The sequence below is a fragment of the Perognathus longimembris genome, chromosome 13, assembly GCF_023159225.1.
Source record: "Perognathus longimembris pacificus isolate PPM17 chromosome 13, ASM2315922v1, whole genome shotgun sequence".
Lineage (NCBI taxonomy): Eukaryota > Metazoa > Chordata > Mammalia > Rodentia > Heteromyidae > Perognathus > Perognathus longimembris.
Window position 1 is genome coordinate 20583091 of NC_063173.1, and position 23614 is coordinate 20606704.

At 37.7% G+C, this 23614-nt stretch overlaps 1 protein-coding gene and 1 long non-coding RNA gene across 2 annotated transcripts; one reads left to right on the forward strand and one right to left on the reverse strand.

Annotated features, from left to right (window-relative positions):
- On the forward strand, positions 1-12498 carry LOC125362300. The gene is made up of 3 exons (XR_007213054.1): positions 1-227; positions 11383-11387; positions 12467-12498. It is a non-coding gene; the product is annotated as an uncharacterized LOC125362300 (long non-coding RNA).
- Positions 12499-14920: 2422 nt separating this feature from the next.
- Positions 14921-15424, reverse strand: LOC125361176 (parathyroid hormone-like). Its single transcript, XM_048359402.1, has 2 exons — positions 15349-15424; positions 14921-15234 (listed from the first exon to the last, which is right to left on the reverse strand). Exons 1-2 carry the CDS (start codon positions 15414-15416, stop codon positions 14991-14993), a joined length of 312 nt encoding a protein of 103 aa, XP_048215359.1. The 5' UTR covers positions 15417-15424; the 3' UTR covers positions 14921-14990.
- Positions 15425-23614: the final 8190 nt, after the last annotated feature.

Consider the following 23614-nt stretch of genomic DNA (forward strand, 5'->3'; position numbering starts at 1 on the left):
ATATATATTTCTAGGCACATATAAAAATCCTTATAGGTAAAAGAGGTAAGTGAAGGAATATGCATCGATAATAATAACCAAAAACAAATATATCCATCAAAATATAAATAAGTATATAGTGAGAACTATACAATAGAAATATCTGGATGCATCTATACATGACAACAGACAGGAATATAATGTGCATGACATGTATACTATGGACACACTAACATAGTTTGGAAATTGTGACAAAAATGTCTAACTTACTACCAAAAAGCTTTATTTATGTAGAGTTATCATAAGGAAGTATTCAGCCAGTGAAAGACCCCAACTTAAAATTGCTCACAACCTCCTCTTTATATTGTGTTTACAAGACTACATCAAGGTCAAGGAGATTTTAATTCATAATAATCAGGTTTGTGTTTTTTTTCTGATGACTTGTAACAGTTTCACATTTCTGGCAAACTGGAATGGAAACAAACCCAGAATTACACGTGCTACTGGAGTAGTCTCTTGGCCACCCTATGTCCAATCATGTAACATTGTTGTGCCAAGTCGCAAGACCACCCCCAAGAAGACCACCGGCATTCAGACCCTCCGAAATGCAAAAGCAAGGCAAGGCTTTATTTAACGAGCTGCCAACTTGGGCCTCGTCCTACCCACCGACACAGCGGAGGTTAGGAGGAAGCCCCGAGCTGTGATTACACAGGGCTTATAAAGGCAAAGAACAAGGTTACAACAATCAGGTGTTCAAGCAAGCAAGATTAGGACACAGGTGCAAATCTGATTGGCTCTAAAATGGGGTTCACGTGATAAAATGGGGCCTGACTTCAAAGTCTGGCACCTCAACATCCAGTGATATTATGTGAATAGTATACAAAATCCTACGTACTTTAGATGAATATGCATTTGGATCTATTCTTGCAGCGATTTCACTATCCAGAGTAGTCTAGAAATGAGTATCTTTAAATTGAATGCAGACTAGCAAAAGCCTAAAAATGTGGAACTTGGGCTTAACTATGATAGATGGTAAATAAATGGATATCATGAGCTAGAAAGACAGCTGTTTTGTGAAAACAAATATTTGAAAAACAGTATCAGCCTGTCCTACCAAAAATGCATAAAATAAATGTGAAAATAAAATTGTGAGCAAAAATTGGTTTGTGATTCAAGAAGACCTGTTGCATAATCTGAGAAGAAAGCAGGTGCTCATTTTTTTCTTAACTTTTTTTTCTTAAGCTACATGTATGCTTTATATGGGATTCTAAGTATATAATATTTTAAAGTTTAGTTTTTTTAAGCGATTTTATTTTAAGTAGATTTTATTACAGGCATTTAAGAATTTTTAACTTACTAGAAATACAACCAGCCTAAGTTGTAACAGTACAGGGATTCTGGCCAGGAAGGAAAAATCGACTTTGCTCGTCTGAAAACACAGATTCGAGCTCTGGGCGGTGTCCCACCGCCCCGCCACTGTCGGCGGCACCGGCACCGTGCCCATCACAGCAACCCGCACTCCATGGAGGTAAAGCACACAGTGGAGACCAGCCGGCGCCTGAGCACGGACGACCTGAAATCGCCGAGAAAGCGTGAGTACCCACAAAAGATATTCTCACTGGTGACCACAGAGCAACTCCAGCAAGGCAGCCCTGCCCCCACCGCCAGAGCAAAGCGCCATCTTTGCCACTGGCATAGGGTCAGACCAGATTGGAACTAAAGCGGGCCTGGGAAAAGCGAGGTCAAATTAGCCATCTTTGAAAAGGGCAAGAGGGACCAATCAGCGAGAGCCAACCCCGCCCAGGAGAACGCCCCCTGCCCAGGTGGGGGGCATGCCCTGGGCCTCGGCTTAGCCAGAGGTGGCCCGCCCTACCCGCCAGAACTTCTAAATTTTAAGCGAAAACAGCCACCAGCTCCCAGCGGCAGGGAAACACCAGACTGAGGAACCTGAGACAGTTAAAAGGTCCCGTCACAGAGGAACTCCAATTCCCAGCCCGAAAAGGAGCTGCTTTCCAAAGCCACCTCTGCGAAGGAGGCCGCCCGGTGCAGGAGGCAGAAGCCTTGCACAGGCAAGCACCTCTCAGCTGGGTAAAACAGACCAGAGGCGCCCCTCCCTGCTGAGTTCACAGCCTATTCAAAGGCAGGCTGTAAAGGCCATGGCCCTGCAGCAAACAGAGGAGCAAGCTGAATTCTGCCAAACCCAGAAAATCAGGAATATAGACTGCAGATCATCATAAGGAAACCAGAGACTGGGAAAAGATGACCCAAACAAAGAAGACTCCATTTTTTTTTCTTTATCTTTTCAACATTTCTTAAACTTTAAAAACAAAAAAAAAATTTTTTTTTTCAATTCGGAAACGTCATCTTTTTTTTTTTTTCCCACCATGTTTTCTATTTTTACCAGTTTGTTTTATCAAGTTTTTTTTTCTTTTCTGTTTGTTTGGGTTGTTCCTTTGCTGATTTTTTAAATTTTTTTTCTTTTTATTTTATCTTCTTTTTAAAATAATTATTCTCTGTTGTGTGCGTCTGTCCCCCACTACTTTTACTTTATTTCTCTCTCTGCATTCTCTTTCTTTAAAACTTACTTTCCTATGAAGAACACCTCCACTCTTTTCTGCTAACTCTCCATTATCTATCATTGCAACCTTATTCTCTCTACTGATTCTACTCTTCTCGACACTTCCACGTCACTGAAACTAAACCAAAATCACCACCTCCCCTCCCCAATACACTTTATTCTCTTTACTACCTCCAACTTACCCTCCTGACTTACTGCCTAGACCTCCAGTCTCCAATGACTCCTGGTTATTGGATAGAGGGTATCCCAGCTTAATACGAGTGAATCAAAGGGGTTCACAGAGAAAGCCAGTCCTAAAAGATATTAATAAAAAAACAAGTATTGTGTATAGGATTGTAACAGTAAATAAGTAACTACTGAATACAGGGTGCAGGATCAGTTATTATATTTAGATTGTATTCTTTAGGAGCACCAAATCTAATTTCATAGACAGGTATACAGGGTATCTGTACATAATTGTGAACTTGTAAGATTTACACAACAGTGCTTGGTAAGGGCTGCGTTGGGTCTTAAACAGCGCTCACAGGTGCTGGTAGACTGGCATCCCCCATTCAAATGGGCAGAAGAAACACAAGAAAGATGGCAAACAATGAAGTCTTATCTCCCACTCAAAACAAGCAGGAAGCAGAGCAGCCAATCAAAGAGAAAGAAAAGAACCCTCAAAATGCTCTACAAAGTCTACTGATAAACATGATAAATGAAAAGTTCGAATCTCTTCAGTCAATTATTCTAGAGCATGAGGAGGCAAAGCAAAAATTAATGGAGAATTTCATGGCATCCACAAATAGAAAGATAAATGAACTTCAAGAGTCAAATGAAAAGATAGCTAACCAGCTTAAAGATTTGAGAGACAACTCTCAAAAAAAACCAAAGTAATGAAGTTAATGAAGTAAAGAAGTCCATACAAGACCTAAGAAATGACATGGAAATTATCAGGAAAGACCAGTCAGAAGCAAAAGAGATTCAAAATCAAGTAACTAGCCTACAGTCCCGACTAACTGAAGCAGAGGATCGAATTTCGGGAGCTGAAGATTCCTTAGATTCTATGGAGAAAGATAAAAAATCAATACAAATCCAGTCCAATCAACAAAACAGATCGCTACAGGAGATTCAAGACACGATCAGGAAGCCCAATTTAAGGATAATAGGTATTGAGGAAAACTTGGAGAAAGACGTTAATGGGATAGGCAACCTATTTAACAGAATATTAGCTGAGAACTTCCCAAATATCCAGAAGGAAGGGCCTATACAGATACAAGAAGCATTTAGAACCCCAAATCGACCAGACCAGAATAGGACATCCCACCGACACATTGTGATCAAAACAGCTTCAGCAGAGTGCAAGGAAAAAATACTCAAAGCTGTTAGGGCAAAGAAAACAATCACATATAAAGGAAAAGCAATCAGAATTACCTCAGACTTCTCAGCAGAGACCATGAAAGCAAGGAGAGCCTGGAATGAAGTATACCAAACTCTAAATAAAAATAACCACCAACCAAGAATTCTGTACCCAGCCAAACTCTCCTTCATAGCCGAAGGTCAAATAAAAGTCTTCCACAATAAGGAAAAACTGAAACAATATATCTCCACCAAACCAGCTTTACACAAAATCCTTAAAGATGTACTATACAGGGAAAATAATCAAGATTCCAATACAGACAGAGAAATGAACCCTAATTAGTAAACATCAGATCAAGAAATGAGAAGACACAGCTTTAAACAAGATAGCGATAATGAAAGGAACAAACGATCATCTCTCAATCCTAACTGTCAACATTAATGGACTTAATTCTCCAATCAAACGACATAGGCCCATAAATTGGATCAAAAATCAAGATCCATCTTTCTGCTGCCTCCAAGAGACACATCTATCCACCAAAAGTAAACATCTTCTAAAAGTGAAAGGCTGGAATCAAATCTATCAAGCAAATGGCCGCCATAAGCAGGCTGGAGTTGCAATCCTAGTATCAGACAAAATTGACTTCAAATTAAAAAAGGTAAGAAGAGACAAAGAAGGTTACTACATACTAGTAAAAGGAGCTCTCCTACAGGAAGAAATAACCATTCTAAATATCTACACACCAAATGCAGGAGCACCCAACTTCATCAAACAAACACTACTGGCTCTAAAATCACTCATAGACCCAAACACATTGATAGTTGGGGACTTTAACACTCCACTATCACCTCTGGACAGATCAACACGGCAAAAACTGAACAAAGAAACCACAGAACTAAACAATTGCATAGACCAACTAGACTTAATCGACATCTACAGAATATTCCACCCAGCAACAACAGAATACACATTCTTTTCAGCAGCACATGGAACATTCTCCAAAATAGATCACATCTTAGGGCACAAAGAAAATCTGTACAAATTCAGAAGTATCAAAACCATTCCCTGCATTCTCTCAGACCACAACGGAATAAAATTAGAGCTCAACTCAACCAGCCACCACAGAAATCGCTACAATTCATGGAGACTAAACAACACACTGCTGAACCATCAGAGGGTCATTGAAGAAATTAAAACGGAAATTCAAATGTTTATGGAATTCAACCAAGTTGAGGACACAAAGTACCAGCTCCTTTGGGACACAGCAAAGGCAGTACTCAGAGGAAAATTTATATCTCTGAGTGCATACATCAACAAACTGGAGAAACAGCAACTCAATAATTTAAGGAAGCACCTTAATTTCCTTGAGAGAGAACAACAAGCCAAACCCCAAGTCAATAGACGGAAGCAAATAATTAAAATCAAATCAGAAATAAATCAATTAGAGACAAAAAAAAATCGAAAGAATCAACAAAACAAAGAGTTGGTTCTTTGAAAAAATCAACAAGATAGACAGACCCCTGGCAAACCTGACCAAAAAACAAAGGCAGCACGCTCAAATAAACAAGATAAGAGATAAAACAGGTAACATCACCGCAGAAATAACCGAAATCCAGAAAATAATAAGGGACTATTTTGCAAACCTTTATGCCAACAAATTCGAGAACTTGGAAGAAATGGACGATTTCCTAGAAAAAATTCATATCCCCAAACTGAACCATGAAGATTTAAACCTCCTAAACAGACCCATATCCAGTATAGAAATAGAAACGGCAATAAACGATCTCCCATCCAAGAAAAGCCCAGGTCCAGACGGACTCACTGCAGAATTCTACAAGACCTTCAAAACAGAACTCACACCAATATTTCTCAAACTCTTCAATGAAATTGAAAGAGAACGTTCACTACCAGACACATTCTATGAAGCCAGTATAACCCTCATCCCAAAACCAGGCAGGGACTCATCACGGAAAGAGGACTATAGACCGATCTCCCTGATGAACATAGGCGCAAAAATTCTCAACAAAATTCTGGCCAATCGACTTCAACAGGTCATCAAAAAAATCATACACCACGATCAAACTGGATTCATCCCAGGGATGCAAAGCTGGTTTAATATATGCAAGTCAATTAATGTAATCCACCACATCAACCGGAGCAAGCTAAAGAACCACATGGTTTTATCTCTGGATGCGGAAAAAGCGTTTGATAAAATCCAGCACCCATTTATGCTAAAAGCCCTGGAAAAACTGGGATTCCAGGGAACATTCCTGAATATAATCAAGGCAGTTTATGACAAACCAGCAGCAAGCATAACTCTAAATGGTGAAAAACTAAAGCCATTCCCTTTAAAATCAGGAACAAGGCAGGGATGTCCACTTTCTCCCCTGCTCTTCAACATAGTACTAGAATTCCTAGCCAGAGCAATCAGGCAAGAAGAAAATATAAAGGGGATCCAAGTAGGTAAAGATGAAGTTAAACTCTCTCTCTTCGCAGATGACATGATCCTATACCTAGAGAATCCCATAGACTCTACCCCCAAGCTACTAGAGCTGATCCAAAACTTTGGCAAAGTTGCAGGATATAAAATAAACCTTCAAAAATCAATGGCCTTTCTGTATGCTAATGACCTGAAGACCGAGGCTGATATCAGGAAAGCAACTCCCTTTGCAATAGCCTCCAAAAACATAAAATACCTAGGAATAACCTTAACCAAAGAAGTGAAAGACCTCTTTGAGGAGAACTTTAAAACCTTGAAAAACGAAATTAAGTCAGAACTAAGGAAATGGAAAAACCTCCCATGCTCCTGGATTGGGAGGATTAATATAATCAAAATGGCAATATTGCCAAAGGCTATCTACAAATTCAATGCAATACCCATTAATATCCCAACACCATTTTTTGATGAAATAGAGGGAGCAATCCAGAAATTCATATGGAATAATAAAAGACCTAGAATAGCAAAAACACTCCTAAGCAGAAAGAACAGTGCTGGAGGAATTACAATACCCAACTTCAAGCTGTATTATAAAGCTATAGTAATAAAAACAGCTTGGTATTGGCACCGGAACAGGCCTGAAGACCAATGGAACAGAATTGAAGAACCGGGAATGAACCCACAGAACTACGCCTACTTAATCTTTGATAAAGGGGCTAAGACATTAGTTTGGAAGAAAGATAGCCTCTTTAACAAATTGTGCTGGAAAAACTGGCTCAACACATGCAACAAACTAAAACTAGATCCATATATATCACCCTGCACAAAAATCAATTCCAAATGGATTAAAGACCTCGAAATCAAAACAGACACCCTGAAAACACTAAAGGAAGAAGTAGGAGAAACACTTGGGCTCCTTGGCGCAGGACGGAACTTTCTGAACAAAGACCCAGAAAGGCTACAAATGAAAGAAAGGTTGGACAGATGGGACTGCATCAAACTGCAGAGCTTCTGCATGGCAAAGGACATAGCTTGCAAGATAAGCAGAAAGCCCACAAACTGGGAGAAGATCTTTACCGGACGTTCAACAGACAAAGGCCTCATATCTAAAATATATGCAGAACTAAAAAAATTACCTTCCTCCAAAACAAAACCGCAAAGAACTAATAGCCCACTCATCAAGTGGGCTAAAGACCTACAAAGAGACTTCTCTGATGAGGAAATGAGAATGGCCAAGAGACATATGAAAAAGTGCTCTACATCACTGGCCATAAAAGAAATGCAAATCAAAACAACATTGAGATTCCATCTCACCCCAGTAAGAATGTCATATATCAAGAAAACTAACAACAACAGTTGTTGGAGGGGATGTGGCCAAAAGGGAACCCTACTTCATTGTTGGTGGGAATGTAAACTGGTTCAGCCACTCTGGCAAGCAGTATGGAGATTCCTCAGAAGGCTAAATGTAGAACTCCCCTATGACCCAGCAAACCCACTTTTGGGTATTTATCCAAAAAACTACAAACAAAATCACAGTAAAGCCACCAGCACAACAATGTTCATTGCAGCGCAATTTGTCATAGCAAGAATCTGGAACCAACCCAGATGCCCCTCCGTAGACGAATGGATCAGGAAAATGTGGAACATATACACAATGGAATTTTATGCCTCTATCAGAAAAAATGACATTGCCCCATTTGTAAGGGAATGGAAGGACTTGGAAAAAATTATACTAAGTGAAGTGAGCCAGACCCAAAGAAACATGGACTCTATGGTCTCCCTTATTGGGAATAATTAGCACAGGTTTAGGCAAGTCACAACAGAGGATAACAAGAGCCCAATAGCTATACCCTTATGATCACATAGGATGATGCTAAGTGAAATGAACTCCATTTTATGAAAATGATTGTTATATCAGAGTTGTAACTACTTTCAACATCCCATGTGTATCTGTAGTTTCTACTATTGATGATGTTTGTATATCACCTTCTTGTGATTGTATCTACACTATCTCTGTAATCTTATCTGAGTGTATGGGAAACAGTGTGTACTGGTATTAGAATTAGGAAATTCAAAGGGAATACGAAAATTGAGAGGCAAAGGGTAAAATATGAGAAACAACAACAAAAGCAATACTTGCAAAACTGTTTGGTGTAAGTGAACTGAACACCTCAGGGGGGGAAAGGGGGAGGGGGGAGGGGGTATGAGGGACAAGGTAACAAACAGTACAAGAAATGTATCCAATGCCTAAAGTATGAAACTGTAACCTCTCTGTACATCAGTTTTATAATAAAAACCTAAAAAAAAAAGAATTTTTAACTTATGGCACTAAGGCACTAAAATGATAAAATATGGGGCTGGGAATGTGGCCTAGTGTTAGAGTGCTTGCCTAGCATGCATGAAAATTCCTCAACACACATGTACAGAAAAAGCCGGAAGTGGTGCTATGGCTCCAGTGGTAGAGTGATAGCCTTGAGCAAAAAGAAGCCAGGGACAGTGCTCAAGCCCTGAGTTCAAGCCCCATGACTGGCAAGAAAAAAAAAGATAAAATATGTGTGGAAGAAAAGCATTTTGTACAGTTCAATACTTTTGTACTTCCAAATAATTCTTTGAAAATTAATTATGGAAGGGAATGATCAATATGTTAAGATTCTTTCTCTTGTTGAAAGATTAAAGATATTTTGTATGATCACTTACATAGAAAAGCTGACCCAGTCAAAGAGCAACTATTAGAATTAATAAATGTCAGTAAGATTCTTACATATAGGAAAAATTAGCCAAATGGCCAATTTTTCTCCATTCCAAAAATAGCCAACTAGAATAATAATAAATACTTAGATGCTAGGGCTGGGAATGTGCCTTGGCCATAGAGTGCTTGCCTAGCATTCATAAAGCCCTGAGTTTGATTCCTCAGTGCCACATACACAGAAAAAGCCCGAGTGGTAGAGTGCTAGCCTTGATCAAAAGGAAGTCAAGGACAGTGCTCAGGACCCGAGTCCAAGCCCAAAGAATGGAAAAAAAAAACAAACTTACATGCTTTTCAAAATAGAAACACAAATATGGTAGATTGCTCCAGAAAATGTTATCTGGTCAAGACCATAAAAGGATATCTGAATAAATTAAGATCCTCACAATGCTGATGAATAGGATGATATGGTAAAGATGACAATTCTTCCTAAAAGTGATATATAATTTACTTTCAATAAAATTGCAGCTAGATATTTTAACTCAAGAAATCAAATTAATGTGATAGTCGAAATATCCATTAAAATAGGACTCATGCACATTGTAACACTGTAGTTCATAAGTAGACAAATAGGTCAAATGGAATCCACAGAGTTCAATAACAAACCTATACTAATATGTCAGCAAGATGTTAAAATAGGAAGTTTCAGTCTTGATGACTTAAGAAACAATATAATTATAATACAGTAATATCTTCATGGGAAACCTAAAGAGTAGCAGTCCCTCACAAGAATGTAAAACAGAATTGCCACATTGAATTGTTGGCCACATCAGAAGAGATAAGAAAAGAATCTGCTTATATTTTAGTTATATGTTGCTTAAAGACAAGAATATGACCTTTAAAAAGTGTTGTTAGGTGAAGTCCTCATTCTATAACCAACACACACAAACCTAGATAGTATTGCCTACTGTATCTAGGCTATAAGGAATGACCTTTTCTTCCTAGACTACAAACCTTCAGCAGTCAATTGTAGGTGCTGCATGTTTATGCATGACTAAGCACCAAGGTAAAGCTCAATACTGGGTGATAAGAATCTTCAATTCTCAGTAGATACTATTTTGAAAATGAATAATACAATTTGTGGATGAGGACATGAGGGAAAAACATAATATAAAATATTTTTTAATTCTTAAGAGATAAAAAGAAACTTCATACCCATTTAGAGCTACAATCATTCATACATTATTTCACTGACCAAAAAAATCCTTATGTTGGTGTATCACTGTAATCAGATATTCTGCTCCATCTGCCTCAAGCCTTTTGGAGAGGAACAGCAAGAATGGCCGCCTTATCTGTCCCCTGTGTCTTAATATGTCTTGGATCCAAAAGATTCTTCAGATCAACCGCACCCTATGTTTCCAGCTGATGAATGCCTGGGCTAAGCATGTCCAGGTACATGCTGAGATTCTGTGTTCACAGAACCATAGATAACTCCTTCATTTTCCAGTGATCCACAAAGTGTCTATATGAGGCTATATCCAGATGGAACACTCAGGGAATGCTGAGATTTCACTTCTGCTGTGTGTGTATTGACCACCCACTTCACTTGTGGAGGACACAATTGAATTTGAAAGTGGAGGAGCAGCAGAATGGTTTCTGTAGATTTGTAGAGAATCTGCTCATCAGATGGGGCTTTCCACATGGGTCTGATATGGGAGCTTCAATGAAGTATATATAGTTTCTGGCAGCATGGAAACCTGGACTGTACTGCCTGCAGTTCAGTCCCTGTTTACACAAGGTTTTTTTAAACTGTGACCTAAGAACATACTCATTTTTCAGTTTCTCTGGTGGTTTTAAGCACACACTTCCAGAATGTGTTTATATCAAATCACTCTATCCACTAATGGTCTGGGAACCCAAGAGGTGACAACATATAACTTATGAAGATATGTACCAAGGAAACTACAGGAAGTAAAAATTTGGATACCATACTCTAAACAAGACTTGGGATCTGGGCCCCAGATGAAGAGCATAGTGGGCAAAACACACCCACCCTATTGTGATATTGATGAGTTTATAAGGTTGATTTTTAAACCTGACATTCTGAATGCTGATGAAATTGAACCAGACCCAAGAATCTCACAGCTTAAATGAGTTTTTCTCTCAATCTTTCGCATGTTTTCCAGAGACCACCTCCATGAATTCTTCATGTAACCAAGAGCTAGTATTTAAAGAGCATCTGGGATGAATATTCATGAACTCAACTCCTAAGGATAGAGATCAGAAGGACTCCTTTGTATATGCCAAACAGAGGAGAATCTTGAGGCTGAGAACTGTCAGAAGACACAGGAAAAACTCAGGAGATGGGGTGGGGGTAGAGGGAATGTCAGAGTAGAAAGAATACTGAGTCCTTATTTGAGACTGGTTTGGCATAGACTCAGTAGGGACAGTGAAGCAATTGTTCAGCTCCCAGTATAAAATAAAAATAAACTTCTATAAACCAGGAATTTAAAAAGACTTCAAAATGATGACAAATTAGTATGTAATTTAACATATGATATTTGGAATACTAGCTGACCTTGTAAAGCACAAAAGATAAAAACTGAACAGAACTTTTGTTGTGTGCCAGATTATACTCCAGAAGGGTCAATACCTGAAAGTAAAGGCACAACAATGTAATGGACAACTTTGTGGCCCCAAATTGGGAAAAGACATTTATCCTGTTTGTGAAAGGTTTTTACCCTATTCTGTAAAAAGTCATTGTTTAAGATAATCAAAATGAAGTATAGAAAGACTTGAATTTTCTGAAAAATAGAGAATATACTTTTAACATATAAAAAGAACAAAGAATTAGTATTAGAATACACAAAGAACTCAAAACTTACAGGGCCAGGAAAGTGAAAAGGGTGGGGAAATAACCAGCTTGTGAATCAGAGATTCTCAAATGGCCAACATGTAAAGAGAGTTCACAGGAATTGACATACAGTGAAACTCCTAATATCTATTAGGAGTTTCCATTCTAAATTGCAGGATAAAACAGTGACAGGATCCCTTAGCTCTGCTGGTTGAGTGTAGCCTCTACTGCTCCACAGAGCATCTTGTGAAACTGGCTCATGTCTGAAATAACACTCATGGAGAAGCACCAAGACAATTCCTAAAAAGCTCCATAGAGAAGGATTCTAGATATTCCCTATGAAGTTTGTGCTGCTAGGGCGTGGAAGCAAGTCCCTGCTACCCTCCAATGCACACTCTTGTCTCACATAAGCTGGAGAGTCAGAAAAGGAAGCCTCCTTCAGCAAAGGATCTGAAAGAAATGTAGATTCAGTCCATCTTGTGATTTCTTGGGACCCTGAGAAGAAGAAATAAGGTTGCTGCCCCATTCCTTCTAGCAGCATGAGTGTAGAGGGTTGGGTGTCATCTTGATGGTGTTGATAAATATATCAGCAGGGGCTGGGAATATGGCCTAGTGGCAACAGTGCTTGCCTCTTTTACATGAAGCCTTGGGTTCGATTCCCCAGCACCACATATATAGGAAATGGCCAGAAGTGGCGCTGTGGCTCAAGTGGCAGAGTGCTAGCCTTGAACAAAAAGAAGCCAGAGACAGTGCTCAAGCCCTGAGTCCAAGCCCAGGACTGGCAATAAAATAAAGATATCAGCAACTAGGCAAGGACCAGATGTAAGGAGGCAGAGTGCTAAACATCAGACTACTTGGCTGTGACAGAGGACATGCATTCTATAGCAATTACCTCTAGAGTGGTCTCTGGCTTTTTACTCAGGCAGTACTAAGATAAGGAGAACCACACCGTGTGAGCCTTTAAGTCTTTCCTCATAGGACCACTTGGAGTCTGTTTCTTAAGCATTCTAGTGATTTTTATAATGCCACCCATTTCTCCTTAAACAAGTAGATTTGAATCTGCATTAAATGAAGCCAGGTGAACTAAGCATGATGCCACACATTGTTCACACTTCTGGTTTGGCAAACACACTTTACAGTAAATTCCCATATTCACTTTCATATACACTAGGCAGAACCCACCCTCCTCTTTGTATCCCCAGGAGTTGCGATTTGCAGTGGATTCCCTTGTCTTCCTCATAGGGCCAAGACCTTTTGACACAATCAATTTGAGATCTTATATTTGTCATTCCAGCTTGCAGCACCAGCCATGTTCCTCCCTGCTCTGGGCCTCTGAGGTGTTGTGCTACCTCCCTGGGAGATTGCCTAATTTATTTCTACATAACTAACTTTGACACTTTTCTTTTTTCTTTCTTTTTCTTTTTCTTTTTTTGCCAGTCCCACTGCTTGAACTCAGGGTCTGGGCACTGTCTCTGAGCTTTTGCTCAAGGCTAGCACTCTACCTCTTGAACCACAGCACCACTTCTGGGTTTTTCAGCTTATATGGTACTGAGGAATTGAACCCAGGGCTTCATCAATGCTAGGCAGGGACTCTACCACTAAGTCACATTCCCAGCCCCCACTGACTCATCTTTCTGATTCAAGAGATTATCATGGCATTGATCTATGTTGCTTAGTAAATGGCCACCTGCCACTTGTTGCTATTTGAATTCACTTAATTTGAAATTAAATCTAAATCTATAGTTTGTTGCATTAGCAGCAGTTTATCACAGACTTCCTTGCAAAAAATTACCTTGGACTACATTGACATAAATTGGGTAGGGGTCTGTATTTCATATTCCTCTCGTGTCTTGCATTTTTCTTCAGAGTAGTCATCAAAGTTAGGCTTTGTTAGGTAGACTTAGGTAGACTTCCTGAAGACAGTAACCACATCCCTTTTGTCTACAAATTTATCAGGAGGCAGAGTACTGAACATCTGACTATGGCAGAGAACATGCATTCTACCACAGGAGCAAGATCATCTGCCTCCTGATCCTCCTGGCTTTTACTCAGGCAGTACGGAAATAAGGAGGAGTATGGGAAAACTATGCACACTTGGTAGAATTTGATCGTGAAAATAACCATGAAATTGTCTTCTTATAAATATAAAAATTCTATTCCATTCAATCTGAGACCTTTAAGAAATATCAGAATGGGTTTATGCAGGGATAAGTGGCTTTCCCATCAGATTTAAGACCAATCTGCATTGTGTGTGTATGCATGCACATATGTGTGCACACACACACATGCATGCCTGAGTGGATATATGCATGTGTGCACTGGTACAAAGGCTTGAACTCAGGGCTTTGTGCTTGCAGCTTGTTATTCATGGTTGGCGACCAGTTTGACCACACTGTCAGCCTGACATTTTGCTGGTTAGTTGCAGATGGAATGTCAGAGACTTTTCTTCCCAGGATGCCCCTGAACCACAGTCTCCAGATTAAAACCTCCTAAGTAGCTAGGGTTAAAAGTGAGAGCCGCCAGCACCTGGGCAATCTTCATTTTATCCTGAATATTTCATTTTCTTTCCTAAAATAACTGAGATAATAGTATCTTGGTGAAAAACTTGATTGGGACAAACAATACTTTCAACGATCTGTGTAATTGTTTTTTAATATTAAGTAGTTATACAAAGCAGTTTCAACTCCACAAGTCAGGTTACCAGGCCAATTGATGTTGATCAATGTACTATGTAATGCAGATCTGTATTAATATTTGTGTGCTCATTATAACTGAGGAAACATAATTTTAATGATAAACACATTACTCCATATATTTATAATGATCATTATAGTTTTATTTTTGATAATAAAGAAAAGGCAGTTTTTCTATATAAGCAATATAATGTAAAATGAAGACTATTCTATTTATTCAAAGAGTTGTAAAATGAATAAAAGTGACAATAAAAATAATCCATTGAAACTTGTACCCATCATATCTCATTAACAAATCACATGCTCTGGATGGTATTATTCAATATTTGACATTTGGAAATATGAATAGGATTTTGAAAATGTAGCAGTATGCAAAAATGGTATCCTATATGCAAAGCATTGCTTTAAATACATCTTATATTTGCTAGTTTTTGACATTATGTAATGCATTTATATCCTCATTGTCTGTTTCTCCAATGTTTTCTTCAAAGCTGTCAGTTGGGTTGTTCATTTGCTTTGGTCGAAGCCTATGATAATGTCGAACTGAGTAACCTAAAATCGGAAATTTCAGATGTTCCACATAACTTAACAACCAAGAATACCTGTCCTCATTGGTCACAAAACCATTCACAACGTCCAGCATCTCTTTTTTAGTCACAGTTTTCATCCTAGAAGTATAGAAACAGAGAATACCAGTCCACAAGTTTCCCCATGTCCAAATCATAAAAACAACCATAATCCATTCCATGACCTCCCAATGTACAGTAGTCTTCAATGCTTACCGATTAAGCTTGCCATCCGTTTTTGTAAGAAAACAAATTGCTAGCATGACAAACACTATTTTAGCCATAACTTTTGTAGACATCATTTCCACTGTAAAGGGAAGCAAAATTAAGGTATTTAAAAATACATTCTGTAATCTAAATGATATAAACCTATTGGTTGTAGTTTCCATTTATAACCATCTAATCAGTAATGGATATGACAAGAACTGACTGGGTTACTTTCCATGAGAGCCTTTATAATGAGCCTTTCTGTAGGAATAATACATTAGTAACATCATGTATACATGCTACAAAATGGTAGACAGAAGACATTTACAGGATGGTAATTTTTTTGAGATTTCTTGTGTGACTTACATAGATTATGTCACATGAATGATATTTCTAAAAGAATTTTTCCAATTTTAGGTTTTGTTACTGAATAATTATCATACATTAGAAACTGATAAGTCACTTAATTAGATAAACTGTCATTATTATGTAGCAAGTGCTATTATCAGGATGCTTTATTAGAGGCACTGCTGTCATATCTATGAATAGTAATAAATTAGGAGGGCCTGTTTTTCAGATATTTACTGACTTAGTGAAAACTCCTCTTTGATATCAACTGAGTCTGCATTTTCAAGGAATAATGCTTAATAGAATGCGTGACTGAACTTGTTTCCTCTATTTATTAGCAATAATATTTAAGTATGAGTTAGTGCTCTTTTCTCATTTACTTATGAAAAGTTTACTACCAGTATGGAATATTTTTTGCCTCTTGTACCTTTTGATATTTGTAAAGGTTATTATTATAGGAACATATTTTCTAAATGATCACCATTATCTTAAAACACATTAAAACCAAGTACATTTTTTAAAACAATGTTATGTATTTTTATCATCAAACTATGTGTTTTCTTTTCATAGAATAAGAAATATTATAACTTGCTGTATCTCTACATTACTACATTACTGCACAGGTAAGAGTGTGAATGGAGAAAAAAACAAAAATTTCCTTGAGCTGTGTCACAAATAGACATTGTAGTTGGAGCACAGGAGCATTGGTGTAGAATTCTAGCTTTGTTCTCTTCCATGATGACCTCAAACATCCCTGCTTTGTGTTCTTGGGGAAATGCCATGAAAGCAAAAACCTAAAAACGACTTTATTCCGAGTAAAGTGTCAACCAGGAAAGAAACACTGAGGTAAGGATTCTCTGCAAGAAAATACTCACTTTTCTAGTTAGTAAATTTATATTAATCTTTAGAACAGAAAGTCCTCTCTCCCACAGCCTCTTGGCTTTCAAGATAAGAAAGAAATGTCTAAAACATCTTATGCCAGATTTTCATTCTTTCACTGTTTTTTCAGATGTGTTTTTTAAAAAGGTATCTTAGAATACTGAATCAAGAAATATTTTATGAGTTTTCAGCATAAATTTATTCCATAAATTTTACTTTATAATAAACCCAATGAGAGCCTCTTTAATATATATAGAGAACAAAAGGCATATTATAAATCTTGGTACAAATTAATTGTATGGTGATCAACCAGCACCATGATTTTAAGAAAAATTTAAAGAACACTTACCACAAAATGACTTAAAGCGAGAACTTCTTCCTGATGTATTAGCAGATGATGCTAAATAGTTGCTGCTATACCAGAGCCAGAAAATGGTTTGAATGCAGCCTGTCAAGTGTGTCTTTTATATGACTTTGCTCAGCAGGAGGACCTTTTGTGTGTTTAAAGATGACATCACTTTCAATTGTTTGTCAAGTAACTGACCAAAGATGCCATATTCCCCAGGAGGCATCCTCTAGTCCTTTTAACTTTCCAATAATTGGGTAGTAATGCAGTTTACTATAGTGCTTAAGAATCGTGTCAAGAGATACCTGGATTGCTGTCAATACTTGTGATTATTTGGTAGAGTTGTTACTGGGAAGTATCTATTGAGGCAAAGACCACTACACATGTTCAATTTTCTTTGACATTCCTGTTTATATTATCAGTGTGTTTTCAGGATTATATCATACACAATGAGATATAAACACATAGTATATGTGTTATAAACCTACCTTATAATAATTTCATAACACTTTCATACTGTGGACTAAAGGGAATGGAAACAAACTTAAAATCTGCAAACTTGTTCAACCACACCCTAGTATTACATCCATTAATGTGGTACAAACACATTAAGTGTGTATACTTTGAGATCTTATAACAATTTTATTATCCAAAGTAATAGTGATATAAGTGTCATTAATCTGCAAACTCATTAATTGTGGAGATGAGGTTTAGTACTTGCCTATAACTGATGGACATAAATAAAACATCAATATTATCGGCTGAAAAGACAGACCTGAATTATTTGAAGGCAAATATATGAAGAAAATACATTGGATTATTCAGTTTTTTAAAAAGTTACAACAATTCCACTTGTTTCTCAAGTACCGGACCAAAGATGCCACATCCCCCAGAAGGCAGCCCCTAGTCCTCTTAACTTTCCAATAATTGGGTAGTGATACAGTTTACTATAGTGATTAAGAATCATGTCAAGAGATACCTGGATTGCTGTCAATACTTGTGATTATTTCGTAGAGGGTTGTTACTGGGAAGTATCTATCCAGGCAAAGACCACTACACATGTTCAATTTTGTTTTGCTTTGCTGTGTATATTATCTGAGAAACCAAAATTTGTAACCACCATTTTGTAGTTACTAACTGCTAATTTTGCTTTTGTAAACTGCTTTCCTGCTAAGGACCTAGGAAACTCTGAAAGGCAGTAGAAAACCTAAGATGGCTCCCAGTCCAGAGAACAGGCTCTACAGTCCACTAGCCCTCAGCACAAACAATTCCAGGAAAAAGAAACCACAAAGTGTTCCTGGAAACCATGGAATGTTCCACCCAAGCCCGGAATGTCCCATCCAACAAGTGACCTGATGAGATAGTGTGTCAACACCCCTCCCCCCCAGAAGTGGTGAGTAACTGCTTACTGCTTTTATGCCCGCCAAATATAGCCAGCCAATCATGTACACCCAATTCAGCTTGATTCAAATGTTAACCAATCCAATAACACTTCCTTAAAGTTGTTTCTTCAATGCTATGAAGCCTGTTGAATCGATGCTTGGGGCCTCCTAGCATCACCACATGCCCAGTGCGCGGAGGACCAAGCTCCGGCTTGCAATAAATCCTTTTGCTTTTGCATTGGTTTGGGTCTCTGGTGGTCCTTGAGGGGATCCGGCGCTTGAACATAACATCAAGTGTGTTTTCAGGATTATATCATACACAATGAGATATAAACATATAGTATATGTTTTATTAACCTACATTATAATAATTTCATAATACTTTCATACTGTGGACTAAAAGGAATGGAAACAAACTTAGTTTCAACAAACTTGTCCAACCACACCCTAATATTACATCCATTAATGTGGTGCAAACACATTAAGTGTGTATATATTGAGATCTTATAACAATTTTCATATCCAAAGTAATAGTGATGTGTCATTAAATCTACAACACATTAATTGTGGAGATAAGGTTTAGTACTTGCCTATTACTGATGGACATAAATAAAACATTGATATTATGGGTTGAAAAGACAGACCTGAATTGTTTGAAGGCAAATATATGAAGAAAATATATTGGGTTATTCAGTTTTTAAAAAAGATACATGTGGTTAAATTATAAAGAAAAGCAAGCAAATAACTGTAAACCTGTAAGCAAGAATATGGGAAATTATTGGTGTGTGATTGAGGAAGAAATTATAAGGGAGACTAAGCTGTGGGCAATATTCTGTTTTATAATCTGAACAGTGAGTAATGGATATCCATTTTGCTCTTTCTTAAGAACTCCATGTGTATTATAGAAGATTCTAAATACATAATGCATTTTATTGTTTCAAAGTAAAAAAGGAAGTTGAACTGTGGCTCTTGTGGTGGAGTGATAGCACTGAGCAGATAAAGCACAAGGATAGCACCCAGGCCAAGTTCAAGCCCAAGGATCATCACCAAAAATAAAATAATAAAAAGTGAAAAGAAAATAATTAGGAAGTAGATTTTATCACAAGTATATTAAAAAATGTTTTAATGTAGAGCACTAACACTGGGAAAATTGATATGTTTGGAAAAAAAAACATAACATCCAATACTTCATGACATTTTCAGAATTTGTTTTAAACTAATTATGGAGAAAAATGTGATCAATATATTAAGCTGCTTTCTCTAAAGTTTAGAATGAACATAGCCAACATCTTTGACATAAATATAAACTTATACATTCTAGACACTGCTATAAGAATCTGTAATAAGGGCTTGGAATGTGGTTTAGTGGTAGAGTGCTTGCCTCTCCAAAATGAAGCCCTGGGTTTGATTCCTCAGTACCCCATAAACAGAAATAGCTGGAAGTGGAGCTGTGGCCCAGGTGGTAATGTGCTAGTTTTGAAAGAAGCAGTGACAGTGCTCAGGCCCTGAGTTCAAGCCCAAAGACCAGAAAAGAAAAAAACAAAGAATCTTTAATAAAACATGTAATCACTTAGGTAAATTGAGGGAATGGGTTGGGTTAGGTGAGATGAGAATGACGAAAGGAGTGACATTGATCAAGATGCATTGTTCTCACACACTGACATTGAATTGAAATTCCTGTATACAACTACTGAAGGATAATTACTTTTCAAAAATTTAACTTAAAAACGAAATCTAAAAATAGTGTAATCAAAGACAGGAAAACTTGAAAACATTATTTTACTCTATGGGTTCATTTACATTGCAAAGTAAGTGTAAGAAAAAGAGAAACTATTAGAATTAATAAGAGCCTCCACAATACTGTCTGATTTGGGAGAAAATTATCAAAAGAAACAATTCTATGCCAAAAATAACCATCTATGAACATTAAAAATCAAATGCCATCTACAAGAGTTGTAGTTCTATATTTCTAAAGCAGTTAACATGAGACACAGGGGATCTTCCCAGGGAGAATTTTAGTTCATAGAAAACATAAAAGATTAGAATAAATGACTCAGAATGTTATCAAACTGGGTAATGTAGTAAAGATGACAATTCTTTCTACCCACAATGTATAATATACTCCCCTAAATTCTGGTGGATACTTTAGGAGAACTCAATAAGCTTATAAATTAGTATGATAGTAGAACTGTCTACAAAAATAATATACAAATAATAGTTTGTCCATATTACAGGGACATATAAAAAGTTTAGTAGAACAAAATTTGCAAACAATGGATAGTTTGTCCACATTACAGGTACATATAAATATCTCAGTAGAACAAGTAAACAAAAACCTAAGTTATTCTATTCAACAAAAATGGTAAAATAGAAAGTCCCAGGCTTCATTGCTTAAGAATCAGTGTAACTTGATGGGAGGGGAGAACTGGGAGAAAGAAAAGGAAAGGGTGACCGTGTCCAAATAAAGAAATGTTTGTTACCTGACTTATGAAATGGTAATCTCCCTCTTTGTACAATGCCTTAAAATAACAATAAAGTTATATTTAAAGAGAAACAATATTTTAAGCAAAATACCTTCACAAGAGGCCCAGAACCCAGTGAAAAAGCAATAGTTTTCCCCAAAATACAAAACAGAATTAAGCAACAGAAACAGAAAATAATTAGCTTAAAGTTTATTCATGAATTGTTTAAAGACAAACATAGGTTATTTATCTTCAATAATTACTTATTTATTGTCAAAGTGATGCACAGAAGGTTACAGTTTCATACATAAGGTCATGGGTATATTTCTTGTACTATTTGTTACCTCCTCCCTCATTACCCCTTTACCCCTTTCCCTCTCCCCCCATGAGTTGTTCACTTGCTTTACACCAAATGGTTTTGCAAGTGTTGCTTTTGGAGTTGTTCGTCTTTTTATCCTTTGTCTCTTGATTTTGATATTTCCTTTCACTTCCCTAGTTCTAATACCAGTGTATACACATAGGTTCTTTAAAAATTGTTGTTTGGGACAGGAGCACTGGCTTATACCTATAAATACCAACTTCTCAAGAGGATCAGAGATCAGAAAGATCCCAGTGGGCAGCCAAACATGCAAAAAGTTAGTGAGACTCCATTTCAACAAATAATCTCAAAAGGTAGCACATTCCTTAGGAGAATTAAAATCAAATTCTTGTCTCTTCCAAAACACAAGACCCTAATCCAAAAATAGGTAATGCCAAAAAGATACAGGGGTGCTGGAGCCAGCTGGCAAAGAAAGGGAATTCTGATTGAAGGGGCGAGGATAAACGAAAAAGAAAGATACAAGACAAGAGAAAAAAACAAGAGACAAAAGATGGGGTTTGGGAGGTTTGCAGCTCAAGACTGTAACTCAAGACTGCAGCCATGTTTATTCTGAACTTTCAGCTTACATGTAGTTTAGGAACCAGGGAATAGCATAGGGTTGCTAAATTTAAGAGCACTAAAAGGCTTTGAAGTTCACAGCATCTGTTGGCAGTAAGGAAAGTATGTGGTTGTTTAACATAGGAATGGACATAGTAAAGCAATTCTGGCTTAGTGCTGACTTTCTAGTAAGCAACTGTCTTTGCACTTAGCACATCCTTGTGATAACAACACTGCCAGAGGTCAGAATGTGATTAGCTGCTGGCTTGGCTCCCAACATCTCTCTTGTCTAGGTTTAACGAAGCGAACCCGCCTGTCTTCCGTTGGATGGGTTGCCTTGTCTGCCTTACCCGTCATAGGGAACTTCTTCAGAGTGAAGCTGAAGGCCCTGTCTTAGGTTTGTCAGACTGGCATCCCCTCTTATCTGTCTCTGGCTGCAGTTCTTCTCGGTGGAAATTCATTTACTTGGAACTCGATCTTATGTAACTGGCTGGCTAAACTCATAAAAGAGTTTTGCAATATACATACAATGCAAGGAAGGCATAGGAAAACCATCAGCAAAAGTATCCCCAGTGGAGCAATGTCATTAGTAGCCCCTTAACATTAGTCAAGGAAGGGATATAGTTTTGAAATTGTTCAAACAGTTCTTTTAATTGTTTTAAAACTTGAATACTGTTTCTTTATACCAAGCTTTAGATATGTTCATAGGAAGCATGACAAATGGAGGCTGCTTAATAACAATTATATATTCAGTAAGACCACTATACAAGCAATTTGTAAAAGAACAGTCAATACAAGTAACATTGAAATACATGACTCCTTTAGAAATATTAAAATGTCCATACATAATGGCATAAGGAGGTGCTACACAACTCGTAATATTTTTTTAAAAAGGAAGAAGTGGGCCAGGAGTTATTATTTAGTGCATCCACTAACATCCAGATATGACGTTGAGGGTGTCCATTCATCCACTACAGACCTGGGTTGTACTTGTTGGTGAGATTGGCTCCCGACCAGTCCATCAATTGAGAATTAGTTCCTGAAATATTGGTTATAAAAGGATGTTCATGTCTACACTTTATGGGTTGCAGTTCTCCCGTGGATTCCACAATTTGAGAAAGACTGACGCAGCAAGGTATCATGAAGGATGATGTAGAATTAGCATGTACAGGGAAGCCAGTAGGCAATGAAGTCATTCTTATACACTTAACTGTTATCAGGAATCAAAATTCAATGATTTATGGATTGCATTACAGTGCAGCCTGGAATATAACTGTTGGGAGTCAGTTGTAAACCATAAAGGGGTTCCAATGCCAGAAGCTGCAAAATCTCCCGTTTTAACGTGTTGGACAAAAGGATCTGGAGCTGTACCATATGCTGATCTGTTGACATGGACATACACCTCAGCTCCTTCTCCAATCGCAGGGTGAACAATCGGTGGATCTGGCACATAAGCCCAGTGAGTCAGAGTTTGTGCCATTCTGATGACCTTCCACAATCATAACGCAATGCTCAGGTAACCAGCAGGTGTCACTTTCATCCTGTGAAAAAATACAGACATGTCTTTGACCCCATGTCAATATTGGATCGGGCCCATGCCAAGCAGCTGTTAAAAGATCTTTTCACTTAAGTTGGGCAAAAGCTCTTAGTTCTCTCTTTTCCCAGAACCTCTGTGCTGTGGAAAGGCCATTACAGTCCAAATTTAAAAAAATTTAGTACAAATAAAGCGTGAGAAAGAATATTAACAGGAGAGAAGGGGTATAATTCCCCCCACCCTTTTAATTTAGAAATTTGGTGTTTTAACAAACCATTGGCCTGTTCAACAATTCCTTGACCTTGAGGATTATAGGGAATTCCTGTAGAGTGAACAATCTGGGAAGATTTACAAGAAGTTTGAAAAGCTTGTCCGACATATCCCGGACCATTATCAGTTTTAATATGT

Bases quoted from the DNA above. Each gene is read 5' to 3' on its own strand.
- LOC125361176 (XM_048359402.1), bottom strand. From the start codon at position 15,416: ATGGCTAAAATAGTGTTTGTCATGCTAGCAATTTGTTTTCTTACAAAA. The intron at 15,235-15,348 runs GTAAGCATTGAA...CTATACTTCTAG, and splicing joins ACGGATGGCAAGCTTAATCG to GATGAAAACTGTGACTAAAA.